At 35.6% G+C, this 18,625-nt stretch overlaps 1 protein-coding gene and 1 pseudogene across 1 annotated transcript; one reads left to right on the forward strand and one right to left on the reverse strand.

The window, feature by feature from the left end:
- Positions 1 to 3,847: 3,847 nt before the first annotated feature.
- LOC138868965 (uncharacterized) lies at positions 3,848 to 5,873 on the reverse strand. The gene is made up of 5 exons (XM_070146546.1): positions 5,593 to 5,873; positions 5,452 to 5,504; positions 5,078 to 5,322; positions 4,593 to 4,994; positions 3,848 to 3,853 (listed from the first exon to the last, which is right to left on the reverse strand). The coding sequence occupies exons 1-5, from the start codon at positions 5,871 to 5,873 to the stop codon at positions 3,848 to 3,850; spliced, it is 987 nt and encodes a 328-aa protein (XP_070002647.1).
- A 10,688-nt stretch (positions 5,874 to 16,561) lies between these two features.
- On the forward strand, positions 16,562 to 18,292 carry LOC104227680 (2-oxoglutarate-dependent dioxygenase 21, chloroplastic-like; annotated as a pseudogene).
- The last annotated feature ends 333 nt before the right edge of the window (positions 18,293 to 18,625 follow it).

The raw sequence follows: 18,625 nt of genomic DNA on the forward strand, positions 1-18,625 counted from the left end.
GTTAATTGTAATAAAAACTTCTACCAATTAGGTAGAGAAGGATAAAGTTAGGATGAAGGCCACTTTTGCTGAGAAACATTCAAGGGCTACTGAAGAGATTCAGAGTTTGAAAGAACTTCTGAATTAAAAATAGGTGTACGCGGGTGATTTGGTCCAAACATTGACTCAATCCTAAGAAGATCTCTACACCTCTTCCAACAAAATTAAGTCCCTTGAAGCTACTCTTGAACCTTTGAAGGTTTCTTATGAAGCCACCGAGGGTGAAAAAGAAGAATTGAGGGCTGAAGTTGAACAATTGGAGAAAAATTACGAGGCTCTCGAGGATAAACTATGTGAGTTGGGCCTTTCTAGACAATCGTCTTGAAACTTGACTGAGGCTATCCAAAAAGTATTTTATCTTGAAGTTGAGATTGCAAGGGGCTAAGGATGCAATTGAGACTACTCAGCAACGTTAAAGTTTCTCTAAAGTTCCAAGGGTAATTTAAGCAAAGACAGTTCAGAGGCTAATCATGTTGATCCCCACCCTTCATCTTCAAGTCCCCAAGTTGATCCTTCCACTCCTTCTCAAGATGCCCCTTAGTTTTCTTTTTTGACAATGTGTTTTGGATTTCTTGGATATTTTTGATTTATTTCTTGGAAACTTTTATGAACATCAATATTAACTTTCAGCGTATTTTATGTACGCTTTTTGATCTTTCATTTCAAGCTTTTTCTATAGTATCTTAAGTAGAATGAATTCTCTAATATGCCACGACTAAATAAATACGGTCTTAATTATAAAAGAGGACTCTTTTGTCTCTAGCCATTGAGTTATGCTTTTGGGCTTAAATTCTTCCAAATTCATAGTCTCCCCAGTTTTTGAGATTGAAAGTATGAAAACTTGAATACTAGATCAACTTCACTCTATGGTCCTTTCTCTGAAAAAGGAAATACACACGGGACTCAAGGGTAATTTTTTTGGATGATGCTACTTAATCCTTCCCAATCAAAATTGTTGTATCTTAGATCGAGAATAATTAAATATTCCGCGTGTCTTTTAGGTCTAATGTCATCATCTGGTTCGGGCTAGCTTTTTGCCTATCATTCAAAATTATTAGTAAAATTTAAATGAACAAATAAGTAATGAATTTTGAGATAGCTTGCCGTATATACTGCTTAAAAGAAGTATTTCTTCAAATGTACCATATTCCAATAGGAAGATAGCACTTTTCCGTTCATGGTCTCCAACTCATATGCTTCTTTTCCAGCATTTCCTCGAACTCGATATGGTCTTTCCCAATTCGAACTTAATTTTCCTGAATTTACCATTTGTGTTTAATGAAATACCTTCTTAAGGACAAAGTCCCTAATCTTGAAATATCGAAGATTTGCGCTTCTATTGTAATATCACTCAATTATTTTCTTTTGCGTTACCATCCTTATCAAAGTAGATTCCCTTCATTCTTCTGTCAAATCCAACTTTGCACGAAGTTCTTCCTCATTGGATACTTCATTTGTATGTTCAAATCTTAGTCTTGGTTCTCCTATTTACACCGAAATTGGTGCCTCAGTACCATAAACAAATGAAAATAGAGTTTTTCCCGTGCTTATTTTTACTGTTGTCCTGTAGGCCCATAATATCCCAAATAGCACTTCAGACCACCTACCTTTTGATTCTTCCAAATGTTTCTTTATATTGTTGACAATAATTTTATTTGTCGACTCTGCTTGTCCATTAGCTACGGAATAATACGATGTTGAAGTAATTCATTTAATTTTTCATCCTTTGAAAAAGTCAGTGACCTTTGCTCCCAGGAATTGTGGCTCGTTATTACATACAATTTTTCTTGGAACCCCAAATCTACATATTATATTCCTCCAAATGAAATTGATAACTTCCTTTTCTTGTACCTGCTTGAAGACACCTGCCTCCACCCACTTAAAAAAATAATCAGTTAAAATTAATAAAAACCGTACCTTTCATGGTGCTTATGGCAGAGGATCTACGATAGCCATTTCCCACTTTATAAACGGTCACGCTGCGATAATCGAATGTATCGTTGATATTTATCACACCTTTTTACGAAGGTTTCCACCTCTTCTTCCATCTTTGGCCAATAACACCCTGCTCTTATTAGCGTTTTCACTAGTGAGCTTCCACCAGCGTGATTTCCGCAATGTCCTTCATTTACCTCTCACATCATGTATTTAGTTTGTGAAAGTCCAAGGCACCAAGCTAAAGGTTCACAAAACATCTTTCGATACAGATTGCCTTCAACTAAGAAATATCGAGATGCTTTTATTCCTAGCAGTTGGGATTGCTTTTTATCCTCGAGTAATATTTCATACTGCAGATAATTTACAAATTCATTTCTCCAATCCCATATTAATTTATTAAAATTTACCTCATTCTTAGTTTGATCAAGCACTGAGTGAAATAGGTGCACCACGATTGCATTTTCCATATTTGACATATCAGCTGCGGATCTCAGATTGCTAGTGCATCAGCCTCTGCATTCTCATCTCTTGGTATTTGAATAACTTTCCATACTCTAAACTGATTCAATAATGCGCACATTTTTTCTAAGTATTGTTGCATACTTTTATGTCTAGCCACGTAATTCTCTTGTATTTGATTTATAACAAGTTGTGAATCACTTTTTATTTCAACCTGATCAATCCCCATCTCTTTTGCAAGTTCCAAACCTGCAATCACTGTCTCATATTTGTCTTTATTATTAGTTATAGGGTAATATTTTATTGCTTGCCTAATAATTTCTCGTGAAGGTAAAATTAATATAATACCCAAACCTCCTCCTTTGACGTTCAAGGATCCATCAGTAAATAATGTCTATGTTCCCATATTAGACTCGGTAAATATTCGTACCTCATTTTTAGCTTCAGGAAGTAAACTCGAACAGAAATCTGCTAGTACCCGTGACTTTATGGCAGTTCGTGGCTAATAAACAATATCATATTCACTAAGTTCTATTGCTCATTTAGCTAACTTTCCTGATAATTCATGTTTATGTGAAATATTTCTTAATAAAAGTGGTTATGACATAAATAGGATGGCATTGAAATTAAAGTCATAACTTTCTTGACGCCATTATTAATGCTAATACTAGTTTTTTGGATGAGGGTATCGTGTGTCAGCATCCAACAAAGACTTACTAACATAATAAATTGGAGATTGCAAACCTTTTTCTTCTTGCACCAATGTCGCACATACTGCTACTTCTAATATAGCTAAGTAGATGAGTAATCTCTCTCCATCCCTTGGCTTTGATAATATAGGCGGTTTTGACAGATTATGTTTTCAAATCTTTCAAAGTTTGTTGACAATCATCAGTTCATTCAAATTGATTTTATTTTTTCAATAACGAGAAGAATTTAAAACATTTATTTGAGGATCTAGATATGAATCTCCCTAGAGCTGTTACTCTCCCCGCTAACCTTTGTACTTCTTTTTCTACTCGTGAGCACATCTAGTGTCTCTTCGATAACTTTAATCTGATCCGGATTTACTTCGATCCCCCTATTAGAGACAAAGAAATCCAAAAATTTACCTAAGGCTACGCGAAAGGCACATTTCTCCTGGTTCAACTTCATATTATACTTGCGAAATATGTCAAAGATTTCATTCAAATGTCTGAGATGATCTTCTGTTTGTGCCGATTTCACTAGCATGTCATCGATGTAGACTTTCATGGTTTTCCCTAAATGTTCTTGGAATATTTTGGTCACCAACCTCTGGTACATAGCTCCAGTATTCTTCAAGCCAAAAGGCATGACTTTGTAGCAATAAGTCTCCCTGTTTGTAATAAAAGAATTTTTTTCCTCATCTAGAGGATCCATTTTTATTTGATTATATCTAGAATAATCATCTAAAAAACTTAAGAGTTCATGAATGACGGTAGAATCAATTAGTTGATCTATATGTGATAAAGGAAATGAATCTTTGGGACATGATTTATTTAGATCAACATAATCTACATATACTCGCCATTTTTCATTATTTTTTGGCACTACAATAGTATTAGCTAACTAGTCATGTACTTTGTCTCTCGAATTGAATCAATTTTCAGAAGTTTCTGTACCTCCTCTTGAATTACCTGATTTTTGAATGCTCCTTGCTTTCATTTCTTTTGCTTCACTAAGGGGTGTAATGAATCTTCATTTAACTTGTGAGTCATTACCTCCGGTAGAATACCTGTCATATCTGAGTGCGACCAGGCAAAACAATTAGTGTTAGCACGTAAAAAGTTAATTAACTTACTTTTCATCTCCGGGCTTAGGTTTGTTCCAACATAAACTTTTTTGTCGGGCTAGTGGATGAACAATATAACAGCTTTGAGTTCTTCCGTAGTTATTTTAATAGTTTCGTTCTCCTCTGGATCCTGATCACATCGGGCCTGACATCTATATCTTCTTTGTTCCTCGCACTTTCAGTCGAGGTAGAAGATAAGTTCTCCTCAACTGAACACTGTATTGCTATTTTTCATCTCTGTCTTTGGATGTTCCACTTGCCACATCGAGTGTGTTGGTTTCTCGTGCCCTTTGTTGATCTCCTTGATCTGACGAATCCCCCACTATGATGGAAATTTAATTACCTGATGCAAAGTTGATGGAACTGCATCCATATCATGAATCCATGGCCTTCCTAAAATTATGTTGTCAGCTATGTCTGCATCCACCACTTGGAATTTGGTATCTTTCATGACACATTCGGCAAATGTAGATAATGTAATTTCTCCCTTTGTTATAACACTTGAATTGTCGAAACCAGACAAAGATCGAGCCTTGGGTATCACATGATCAATCGCTTGCATCTCATTGACCACTCTTAAAAATATAATATTCACAAAGCTACCTGGATCAATCAAAACTCGCTTGACATTAGTATCATGAACAAGTAAAGATATTACCAGTACATCATTATGAGGGATGAAAAAGCCATTTGCATCCTCATCGTCAAATGTTATGATGTCTCCTTCTGAGACTTGTCGAATCCACTTTCCGTGGGTCACTAAGATCTTGGCTATTTTTTTGCTGCCATGTATGTAATTCCATTAACCTCCTCACCCTCGGTTATTACATTCACCGTCCTTTTTGGCGGTGAGGGCTTTGGTGGTTTTTGCATATTTTTCATATAAGACTTCTTTCCTTTCTCACTAAATAGATCAATAAGATGACCTTTTTTCAGTAAGTAAGCAACTTCTGCTTGTAGGAGCCTACAATCTGTTGCTCTATGACCATGATCATTATGGAATTCACACCAGAATTCCTGACTTTTTTTGCTAGGATCTGATCTCATCTCTTTTGGCCATCGTACCTTATCACCTATACCTCTTAACACAGCTACTAACTCAGAAGTACTGACTTTGAAATTATAATCTTCTATTTTTTATCAGAAATTCGGATCGTTGCTCCTTGTGATGTCCCGTTCCTTTCCAAATGGGGAAGAAGAACCTGCCTCCTTCTTCCTTGATCTCTGATCAAACCGTGCTTGTTCTGGTTTTGACCTACGATATCATCCCACATGTCCCATGTAAGGTTCGTACCTATTTTTTCCAGATCTTCTTTTTTGATTCTGAGCGTCTAGGTCCGAACCTTTTTTCCACCTTCAGCTGGGAAACAATATCTTCTTCTATTCGTAACTTTGTGTTGTACCTGTTATAAACATCATTCCAAGTAGTTGCAGGAAATTCCCGTAAGCTTTCCTTTAATCTTCTTATGTCTTCTGAACTTCTCTCGTTCAAGTTGCTTGCAAATGCCATTGCTGCCCAATTATCAGGTACACGAGGTAACATCATTCTTTCTCGATGGAATCGATCCATGAATTCTCTGAGCAATTCCATACTCCCTTGTTTTATCTTGAAGATATTTTCCATTCTTTTCTCTACTTTTTGAGCTCCCAAATATTTTTTTATGAATAAATCTAAAAACTCAATAAAAGAGTCAATTGAATTTTTAGGTAAGAGAGAATATTATGTTAGTGCCCATTTCGTAAGGGTTCAACCAAATTTCTTGACCAACACTAATTCGATTTCCTGCTTAGATAAATCGTTGCTTCATCGATCTGCTGCACAATGAATTGTTTCAAGTCATCCTTAATAATTGACTGTTCCTCAAGTTACTTCCCAACGTTACGATGAGCAGATTTTGACAGGTGAATTTTTTTATGAACGTTGTGAAGGATGTGCGGGTGTGTTGTGTGGAGGAATCCTTTCTTGTTGTCCATCCTCATCCTGAACAATTTCATTAGTACCAGACATAATTTGTTGCTAAAGACAAAACATGTAAATGGAAAGTGAAAAGATTACTAGACTTCCCGGTAACAGAACCAATTTATTTAACCAAAAAATATTTTTTGTGGTCAAAGCAAATAATAGAATAATTCGGGTTTCTAATAACTAATATTTACTTTACTTTTCCTAATATAGATGAATAATAAATAATAAAATAAAATATTGAGAGAATAACGAAGAAAGAATCTTATTGATAATTGCAGCTTCCTTCCAAAAGGAGAGAATGAGATCTTCAAATAACTGAAAGTAAAAAGATGAGCAATTGACAGCATAATATTGTGAATTCTTTGATGATCCTACAAGATATGGTTGGGGGGGGGGTGTTTATATGAGGGTACAATATGTAATTATTCTCGCATGTTACTAATATTTATTATATTGATTATTCGTTGCTTGGATAATTTGTAACGGTTATTGTAATAATAGCCAATCGCGTACAATAAGAGATTATGTTGATTTCTTTCCATATTCGTGGCTATTAATGAACCTTCCTTCCTCGTGGTCTTTAATTATCCATCCTGTGCCTATTTCTTCTTTTCGAGCTGTCAGGAACGGCATCTTTGTAAGCAATTCCGTGGGTGTTTTACTCATGCTTTTCCTAACCTTCATTCTTCTTTATCTCTTTGACTCTTATGCTACATAAAAATAGCACGGTCTAGCTAGTTTTTAGACTGGTCATTCAAAAATAGCCAGCGTTTGCAAAGTTATTGAAAAATATCCACTATTTTGCTGCAACACGGAAAGTTCCAGCATAATATACTGGAGATCGGTGCATCTGTGTATGAACTTCCAGCATATTATGCTGGAACTCCAACACACGGATCCAGTATATTATACTGGAGTATTTTTCCGGATTTTGAACAATTTTTTTGTTTAGATTTATCTTTGCAAGAAAAGTGGCTAAATTTCGATTACTTTTGAAACTGTGGCTATTTTTGAATGACCACTTGTAAATCTGGCTATTTTTGAATTTCTCCCTTATGCCACCCGTCAACATGCCATTAATCCACGTGATGAGTCTATTTTCCCACCAATACACTCATCATATAGCAATTAGCTCTGTCAATAGAAATTTAGCATCAACTTAATCATATCTTGTAACCTATCTCTCTCTGCACTTCAATAAAATCTCTCACTAGATATATATACCTAAAAATATCTCATGATTCTTGTCCAAAGTTTTGAGGTGATAACTTCATGAATTTGAGTTGTGATGTGGTGCTCATTGTTTTAATCTAATATTAGGGAGTAAATCAAATTAGACATCAAAAATGCACCGCAAAGGATGGAAAATCATTAGATAGCTTCCATATTCTTTGTATCTTCGTTCGTTGTCTTATCCAAATGCAATGCAATGCACTGCGAAGAAACCTACTTTTCCTGAAATAATGGCGGAAATTATTGTAACATCGCAAAAGTACGCTGTTACTACACGACGCAAATACGGTTGCTCAAAAGGCTAAACTTTGTCTTCTTCTGTACTAAAGAAAGCGACTAATCATTTTCTTCTTCATCCAAGTTCTCAAAAAGTCTAGAGGATGACAGCATGTATGACATTTATTACATAACAAGTCTCTTTACAATTAAATATTAAATATGTAGCAGCCCTTTTTGTTATACATTGAATACCAAAAATGCTAATATCGTCTTGTTGCGGATGGTTAGGTGTTTGCCATAATATCCTTATCATATTTGGTTTTTCTATTTGTTGAAGAAAATGGCAATATAATTATCTTAATTGGGTTTTCCTTTTTGTAGAAGGAAATTATAATTCTCCTATACTTGGCTAGTCCTTTTTCTTGTAGGAAAATGTTTGAACTTCTATAAATTGAGGATCCGTCCTTCTCATTCAGTAGCATCCACAATGCAGCCGTATGGGGTTTGAGAGTCGTGTTTAGAGGGAGAACTTTACGGGACAAGTGTTAGTGTATCACTTGTGTTTGCCTCTTCGTGAGGTTGTTCTCTCGATATTTTGTACTCTCTTTTTATAGAGTGGATTGCTCATCTCCGCGGTGGACGTAGGCCAGTTGACCGAACCACGTTAAATGTTTGTGTCTCTTTTGGTATATTTCTCCTTTGTTGTATGATTTATCGTCGTTCAAGGTTTGCTTTACTAGCTTCCGTATGACACCTGACTTTTTCGGTCCTAACAAGTGGTATCAGAGCGAGGTTCAAGACAGGTTCATCTTGGCGGGTTCAGTTCTAGCCGCAACATATTTGACGATAATCGTGCTTTTTGCCTGAGAAATTTGACCGGTGTGCTACGCACGTTGAGACAAACTTTGTGGTGGAGATTTGGAGATGCAGCCTGTTGAAGGCTTTGTGAAGAAGGTGGATCAAGTTTATTTTGTCCGAAAATTCCGGCCAAGGGGAATTGTTAGGTGTTTGCCATAATTTTCTTACCATATTTGGTTTTCCTATTTGTTAAAGGAAAGGACAATATAATTACCTTAATTGGGTTTTCCTTTTTGTAGAAGGAAATTATAATTCTCATATACTTGGCTAGTCCTTTTTCTTGTAGGAAAAGGTTTGGACTTCTATAAATTGAGGATATGTCATTCTCATTCAGTAGCATCCACAATGCAGCCATATGGGGTTTGAGAGTTGTTTAGGGGAAGAACTTTACGGGACAAGTGTTAGTGTGTCACTTGTGTTTGCCTCTTCGTGAGGTTGTTCTCTCGATATTTTGTACTCTCTTTTTATAGAGTGGATTGTTCATCTCCACGGTGGACGTAGGTCAGTTGACCGAACCACGTTAAATGTTTGTGTCTCTTTTGGTATATTCTCTCCTTTGTTGTATAATTTATCGTCGTTCAAGATTTGCTTTGCTAGCTTTCGTATGACACCTGACTTTTTCGGACCTAACACAGATAAACTTGGACCAGACCCCTGAACCAAAGCTTTAAATAAGGAACAAGGCAACTTGGTCACCGTCATGCCCAGGGGACTAAAATTTCTTGGCGAGTGGCATATGTTTTATTATTTCAAACCGAAAAAGGTATTTTTTGTCTTCATACACATATAGTCTAGATTTGATGCATGTCTATTAATCATCTTGACCATTAATTAATGGTCAGATGGAATAGTATAAATAGCCAGGAGACTTGTCTTCATAATCCATTCTGTTTCCCATTTTCAGTTTAAAACTTCAGCAACATTGCTCCTAGTTTTTGATGGCTGGAAAAAATGAAAGTTGTAGCTCCTTTCCTATAGGAAAAACTCCACAAGAGATGGGGATGTCATATGTTCCCAAATGTTACATGTTGCCATCGTCGCAGAGGCCCAGTTTGAATCCAGAGGTTGCTACAGTCCCTGTAGTTGATTTTGCTGGATTAAATGATGATTCCAAGAGGAGATCAAAAATCATCCAAGATATTGCAAAGGCTTGCCGCCACAATGGTCTTTTTCAAGTAAGTAGTGTTGTTAAAATGACTTAAAATTGGTGCCATACTACTATCTTAAAATACACAAATGGTTAAGTAATCTGTTATAATATCCACATTGTTCATAAATATTTGTTTTTTATTCAGAATTTTCTTATAACATATTAAATCTATATCTATACTATATTAAAAGTGCGAAGTGCATTAGCGAAATATCGTTTGCTTTTTTACCCTTTAAAATATGTTGAATAAAATCTTAATTTAATATTTGATTATGTAAAATATTATAATATTTAGGACCTTATAATAAATTAAAACGTTAGTACCTTATATAAATCATTCTCTTATCTTGGCAATGTAACAAGATTTTAGTTACTTAATGTTAGCAACAACGGTGTTCAAAAGTTATTCATATACTTCTGATAAAGATCTCATAGCAAGTTTGAGATTTATTTATCGAATACTTCTGAGATATATTTGAGAGAACCTTTTATTTCCATACCTTTTATTTCCATAAATTAAATAGAAGATCATTGCTGTTACATATGCCTTTTCTGAAAAACAAATCAAAATATAAGCAAACGACTAACCATTTAAAACATCAAAATGCTAGGACGCCTAAATCATAACCTTAAACTATTAAAAAAATTATTCATAAATATAATTTGGAAAATACCACGATAAACCTATTTTCTAAAATAATTTAATAAAAAAAGTTATGCAGGCAAAGTCCTAAAATTTAAGACTTTATACAAATACGATATTACCTCACATAAATTATTTTTTATTTTGAACTAAAATTTTCTATTAATATTTATGATATTAAATCTACTAAATTTTATTTATTACATCCAAGTTGCCTGGAATATGTTTCCAGCCAATTAAGCTTATTGGTCGGTTTAATTATTTTTATGAATTAGTCACTTATTACGTAATATTACATATACGTAAAATATTAACAAATGCATTGCATACAAAACTACTAAATTTTAACTCTGGTTACTTTATCAATAACTGGTACATGCACGTAAATGAAGTTCTTTAGAAAGATATTATTGATAGAGTAAGATATGATTGAGTTATAAAAATTATAAGGACTATTAGTATTTGTCTAGTTTGAATACCTGTATGAGTTCTAAAGCATGAATGGGATAAGAGTACAAGTTTTAGCACTCTAATAGATTGAAAAAAAAAGAAGTGGATGTTGTTTTCAAGTGAACGTACGCTATCACAAACAGTTGTAATAATTAATAGTATGAAATAGATATATCTAAAACACACGTACCCACGTCTTCATGTCATGTAAAGTTGAATGATTTCACATTTCAATCAAATATTAGTAATACAACGTTCTTGTTCAAGGAGTCATATACTAAAATAATTGGAGAAAGAACCACTAGAATGGATCCAAACATATTTATGTATCATGTTGGAAAAATTTTATTAAATTTTATCTTGACACAGTTACCAAGATAAATCTTTTCTGATGTGGAAGATCAGACTATGCTGCAACCACAGAGCATACTAAGACAGTACCTTGGCTCTGATACCAATTGTTGCGGAAGCCAAATGTATATAGTGTGAATAAGTCACAACTACTATACCAAAAATTATGACAGCCACCAAATAATAAATAAGACAATAAAACAATAATAAAGGGAACACCAGAATTTACGAGGTTCGGCTAATTTTGCCTACTCCTCGGACACAACCAATATTTTATTTCACTCCAAAAATACAAGTGAAATAATACTAAAGAGAGAAGATACAAATGTCTTAAACAGATGAGAAGGCAAATGAGAGGTGTGTTTCAATCCTAAACATTAGGCCTTCTTTTATAGGGGAAAAATCCCCCCCAAACTTAACTCCCAACCAATGTGGGACTTTGGCATTTTGCCAAACTTCAACAAATCTCCACCTTGGCAAAATTCCACATTTTCAATTCTCTCTCAATAACAAATTTTGGTTGTGTCTTCATCTTCAATCTTCAGTGTTCAACAATGTTGATCAAATCCAAACAATGTTGAAACTTGACCGCAGTCACCACCTTTGTCAGCATATCAGCAGGATTCTCTGTAGTATGAATTTTCTTCACCGTGACTCCACCTTCTTCTATGATTTCGCGTACGAAATGATACCGAACATCAATGTGCTTCGTCCTTGCATGATAAACTTGGTTCTTCGCTAATTGAATAGCACTTTGACTATCACAAAAAATTGTGATACCTTTTTGTTCAACACCAAGCTCCTTTAGCAATCCTTGAAGCCAAATTGCCTCTTTCACAGCATCTGTAATAGCCATGTATTCTGCCTCTGTTGTAGACAAAGCAACTGTTGACTGCAAAGTAGACTTCCAACTAACTGGTGCCTTTGCAAAAGTAAACACATAACCAGTAGTTGATCTTCGTTTGTCCATATCACCCGCAAAATCTGAGTCACAATATCCAACTACAGACTGATTGTCTTCCTGCTCAAAAACTAACCCGACATCTACAGTATTATGAATATACCGTAGAATCCACTTCACAGCTTGCCAATGCTCCTTCCCTGGATTGTGCATATATCTGCTAATAACTCCAACAGCTTGTGAAATGTCAGGCCTTGTGCAAACCATTGCATACATCAAGCTACCAACAACATTTGCGTATGGTACCTTTGACATATACTCTCGTTCAGCTTCATCCATTGGCGACATAGTAGTACTTAGCTTAAAATGGGAAGCAAGTGGAGTACTAACTGGCTTAGTCTTGTCATCTATGCCAAAACGTTGAAGTACTCTCTTCAAATATTCCTTTTGAGATAAACAGAGTTTCTTTGAACGTCTATCTCTAATTATCTCCATGCCAAGAATTTTCTTTGCCTCACCCAAATCCTTCATCTCGAACTCCTTCTTCAGTTGAATCTTCAACTTATCAATTTCTTCCAAATTCTTGGAAGCTATCAACATATCATCAACATATAGGAGAAGATATACAAAGGAACCATCTTTAAGCTTGTGCAAATACACACAATGATCGTATTTGCTTCTCTTGTACCCTTGCCACAACATAAACTCGTCAAATCGCTTGTACCATTGTCTAGAAGATTGTTTCAATCCGTACAACGATTTTTCAAGTTTGCACACCATATTTTCTTTTCCAGCAACTTTGAATCCTTCTGGCTGAGTCATGTAGATTTCCTCCTCCAAGTTTCCATGTAAAAACGCAGTTTTTACATCCATCTGAACTAGTTCCAAATCCAATTGTGCTACCAAAGCCAACATAATTCTAATGGAGGAATGTTTTACAACTGGAGAAAACACTTCATTGTAATCAATTCCCTCCTTTTGAGCATATCCTTTGGCCACCAATCTTGCTTTGTAGCGAACATCTACTTGGTTAGGAAATCCTTCCTTCTTTGCAAATACCCATTTGCACCCAATTGCTTTCTTTCCCTTCGGGAGATTGGCCAATCTCCATGTATGATTCTGATGAAGGGACTGTATTTCATCATTCATGGCAATCCTCCACTTATCTTCTTCTGAACTTTGGACAGCGTCTTTATAAGTAGTAGGAACATCATCAGCTACAATTGAGGTTGCACAAGCAACCGTCTCTATGAGACGAACAGGTTTCGTTATTGTTCTTTTTGGCCTGCTGGTTGCTATTGATTCAAGTTGTTGTTGAGATTCCTGAGTTGGAATCTCCTCTACTGGCTCTCCTTCCAGAGGGTAATCTTCATTTGTTTCCTCCTCTGCTTCTTGTGTAGGAAAAATAAATTTTCCCTCAAACTCCACCTGCTTAGAAGCACCTTCATTTTGTTTGGTATCTTCTGTTACCTTATTTACCATAGCAAATTCATCAAAGGTAACATCTCTGCTGAATATTACTTTCTTTGTCATAGGACACCATAAGCGATATCCTTTGACTCCAGAAGTAATTCCCATAAAAATAGCCTTCTTTGCCCTTGGATCCAATTTTGACTCTGTCACATGATAATATGCAGTTGAGCCAAACACGTGCAAAGAGTTATAATCTACAGCAGGTTTTCCGTACCATTTTTCAAATGGTGTTTTGCCATCAATAGCAGCAGATGGTAGACGATTAATGAGGTGGCATGCATATGTAATTGCCTCAGCCCAAAATTCTTTGCCCAAGCCAGCATTGGACAACATACACCGTACCTTCTCCAGCAAGGTCCGGTTCATACGTTCTGCCACTCCATTCTGTTGTGGTGTATGTCTAACAGTGAAGTGTCGGATGATGCCATCATTTTCACAGACCTTATTGAAATGATCATTTTTGTATTCACCTCCATTGTCTGTGCGAATACACTTGATTCTCCTGCCTGTCTGATTCTCCACCATCGTCTTCCATTTGAGAAAAATTCCCAACACTTCATCTTTGCTCTTCATTGTATACACCCATACTCTTCGGGAAAAATCATCAACAAAGGTTACAAAATAGTGCTTCCCACCCAATGAAGGTGTTTTGGAAGGACCCCAAACATCAGAGTGTACATAATCCAAAATGCCTTTAGTATTATGGATCGCTGTACCAAATTTAACCCTTGTCTGTTTCCCTTTAACACAATGCTCACAAAACTCCAAGTTGCAAGCCTTTACTCCTTTTAACAATCCTTGATCTGATAGAGTTTTCAAGGATTTTCCTCCAGCATGTCCCAAGCGCATGTGCCATAGCTTGGTTGCTTCTGCCTCTTTGTCGTCACTGGATGTTACTGTCGCTGTCCCAATAACTGTACTGCCACGATAGCGGTACATATTATTATTCTTCCGATTAGCCTTCATTACCACTAGTGCACCGGAGCATACTCTCATCACTCCATTTTCTGCAATGATTTTGAACCCTTTTGATTCTAGGGCTCCCACAGAGATGAGATTCTTCTTCAAATCCGGTACATATCGAACATCTATCAATGTTCTGATCATTCCATCATGGTTCCTTAATCGTATTGAACCAATGCCATATGAGGTAAGAGGGCTGTTATCCGCTGTGTGGATGACTCCATATTCTCCTTCTTGAAATTCCATGAACCAGTCCCTGTTGGGACACATATGATAGCTACAAGCCGAGTCCATCAACCATATGTCTGATGATGTTGATGACTCTGTTGTAACTAATGAGAAGTCTGAATCATCACAATCAGCTACATTTGAATCCATAATAGCCTTTCCATTGTTATGTTTGGCCTTATTCTTCAACTTCGGACAGTCTTTCTTCCAGTGCCCTTTTTCTCGACAAAAGGCACATTCATCTTTACTGGGTCTGGATCTTGACTTGGATCTTCCCTTCTTTGTCCTCGTTTGATTTTGAGGACGACCCCTCACAAACAGTGCTTCTCCTTCTCCGCCCTTCTGTTTTTCTCGCTTTCTTTGTTCATAGCTGTACAAAGCTGAACAAACTTCTCTGAGAGAAATTTCGTCATTTCCATGGAGTAGAGTAGTTTCAAGGTGCTCGTACTCATCAGGAAGTGACGCCAACAACATTAAGGCCAAGTCACCATCATCATAAGTTGTATCCATATTTTGCAAATCTGTGACCAACTTATTGAAACTGGTGATATGTTCATTCATCGTGGTACCAGGAACATAGGTGAAGTGAAACAGTCTCTTCTTCATGTACAATTTATTTTGACTGTTTTTCTTCAAAAATTTATCCTCCAGTGCTTTCCATAATTTACTTGCAGAAGTTTTCTTTGTGTATGGATATTTCTGCTCTCTAGCAAGGTAGGATCGAATGGTACCGCAAGCAACACGGTTGATAATTCTCCAATCTTCTTCTCCAATAACATCTGGTTTCTTTTCTTCAATGGCCAGATCTAGCCCTTGTTGAAAAAGGACATCTAGAACCTCGCCTTGCCACATCCCAAAATGTCCGGACCCGTCAAAAATTTCTACCGCAAATTTCGCATTTGACACAATTCTTGTCATAAGCGAAGATGCCAATGATGACGTATTGTTGACACTTGATGTAGATTCTTCTTGTTTATTGTCCCCCATATTTGACACAAATATTATTTAATAGCTGACGACACAAATCAAGATTATTTCCTTTCTGATGTAGAAGATCAGACTAAGCTGCAACTACAGAGCATACTCAGACAGAACCTTGACTCAGTTACCAAGATAAATCTTTTCTGATGTGGAAGATCAGACTATGCTGCAACCACAGAGCATACTTAGACAGTACCTTGGCTCTGATACCAATTGTTGCGGAAGCCAAATGTATATAGTGTGAATAAGTCACAACTACTATACCAAAAATTATGACAGCCACCAAATAATAAATAAGACAATAAAACAATAATAAAGGGAACACCAGAATTTACGAGGTTCGGCTAATTTTGCCTACTCCTCGGACACAACCAATATTTTATTTCACTCCAAAAATACAAGTGAAATAATACTAAAGAGAGAAGATACAAATGCCTTAAACAGATGAGAAGGCAAATGAGAGGTGTGTTTCAATCCTAAACATTAGGCCTTCTTTTATAGGGGAAAAATCCCCCCAAACTTAACTCCCAACCAATGTGGGACTTTGGCATTTTGCCAAACTTCAACATATACAACTTAAATTTATATTTCAAACAGACAAAGTGAAAAATAATACCATAACTGGCATGTTAATGAAGCTTATGATACTCTCCTTTAGTAAAATGTACTACAAGCATGCATGGCCTAAACAATTGAATATACCATTTTCTGTTTTTAGTATGGGAGATGAAAAGAAAAAAAACCTATATTGTTTGATCCAAATTTACAACTTGTTTATATTAATATGTCCTCATTTAAAGGTAATCAACCATGGAATATCCCAGGATATAATGGATGCAGCACTTTCAGCCGCCTTTGGTTTCTTTGACCTGCCTACTGAAGAGAAAGAAAAATTTATGTCGAATGATGTGTTCAAAGCAGTCCGATATGGCACAAGCTTGAGGGACGGTGAAGACAAGGTTCAGTTCTGGAGGGTCTTCCTCAAGCACTATGCAAATCCTTTAAATGATTGGATTCAACAGTGGCCTCAATACCCGCCCGACTATAGGTACGTACCTCGTTTATTTCTTGAGTCTTGACTATAAATAGATCATGAGTGCTATTACCTTCATATTGTTATGAATTTCTATTTGAATTAAAACTTTTATATCTACTAACACTATATAATTTTATATTAGTTGTAATTTTAAAGTTGTTGCAGCAATTAACCTACTTTATTTTCAAGTTACTAATTTCATGTTTTATGGACGGTTACTTGCAATTATTTTTTCGATGACCAAATAGTGTAAAATTCATTTGCAATATATACTAATTATTTTATTTCTATTTACGTCATCCACTATTGTAACCTTGTTTAGTATGACAAGAGAATGTTTTTCTAAAACAATATTTTCTTCATAGTAGTTTGTATTATAGAGATGAGTTTATATTATCAAGTTAATTTGGTCTATAACAATAGGTAATTTACCATATCAACTTATCAAGTATGATATAATAACTTAAAAACAAATGAATAACCTGTTATAAGCAGTTAAATTGCACTTAAAAGAGCCCCAATTAGTAGGAAAAAATTTCAACCTCTTGGGCACTTGAAAGAAGAAGTAGAAAAAGGTTTTTGATAAATATAGTAATAATTGCAGTAGTAAATAGGAGAGAAATCAAATTTAATTCTTCATAAATTTACAAAAAGAATTAAATAATGTTCTTATGGAACCTTCTTTTCTACCGTAGCCATAATTCTTTTTTTATTCATTATTCTTTTTATTATTAAAGCATATAACCATACCAAATTCAGATAGTGGAAGAGATGAATCGATTGTTAGGAATCATTAAATTCTATAAATGATTCTTCGTGAAAAAGACAAGAATAAAATAATTTTGTGTGATGGAACAAAATATATCTCATCTTTCCCCTGTTATAGATAATATCGAATCTATATAAATCTTTACTTTGAATATTGAATTTCAGGGAGAAGATGGGCAAATATGCAGAGGAAGAACAAAACTTAGCCATGAATATCATGGGTCTCATTACTGAAGGACTAGGACTTGGTCCAACATATTTAAGCAGTAAATTTAAGGAAGGTGTAAATGTGATAGCAGTAAATTCTTATCCTCCATGTCCTCAACCAGGCCTTGCATTAGGTTTGCCGCCACATTCAGACTACAGTATCTTAACAGTTGTCCTTCAGAGCTCATTAGGCCTTGAGCTATGAAGAATGGAGAGTAGTTCCACGCATATATGGTACCCTTCAAGTTCATGTAGGTAACCATTTAAGTAATGGTTTGTATAAAAGTGTGGTACATAGGGTTACACTTAACTCTGACAAGACAAGAGTAATTTCTGTTGTTAGCTTGCATAGTTTGGGAATGGATGAGAAAATTGATACAGCTAAAGAGCTAGTAGATGAAGAGCATCCAAAAGGTTATAAAGAAAGCAGCTTTTCTGATTTTCTCAGTTTCCTATCCGAAAATGAAATTGGACAAGGGAAGAGTTTTCTCATGACACTCAAGAACAACTAGCTAATTCGTCTTTGTTCTTGGCTTGTTATTACGATGGACTACAGAAATAATTACTGGTCCTTTAGATCTTTCGTTTGAGGATTTTGTAGTATGTTTTATTAATCTTTTTTTCCAGTGTCTACTTTTTGGGACGGTAAATCTATGTGTTACCTCTTTTGTTTGCTCATGACACTTAAGTTCTTTTCCAGAGCAATAAATAGTCTTTTTATTATCTCTCTGTTTATGTGCACGTGTGTAGGGATCAGTGGCGAAACCAGAAATTTTTTCAAGGGTGTTCAAACTTGAAAGAAGTGAAAAAATTCTCCCGTAAAGAGTATTCAATATATGTTCTATATCTCTAAACCTAATATTTTACCTATATACGCAGTGTAATTTTCTGATAAAGGATTGTCAGTTTACAACCCTTTTAAGATATGTGGCTTCGCCCCTGGTTGGGA

The sequence above is a fragment of the Nicotiana sylvestris genome, chromosome 5, assembly GCF_000393655.2.
Source record: "Nicotiana sylvestris chromosome 5, ASM39365v2, whole genome shotgun sequence".
NCBI lineage: Eukaryota > Viridiplantae > Streptophyta > Magnoliopsida > Solanales > Solanaceae > Nicotiana > Nicotiana sylvestris.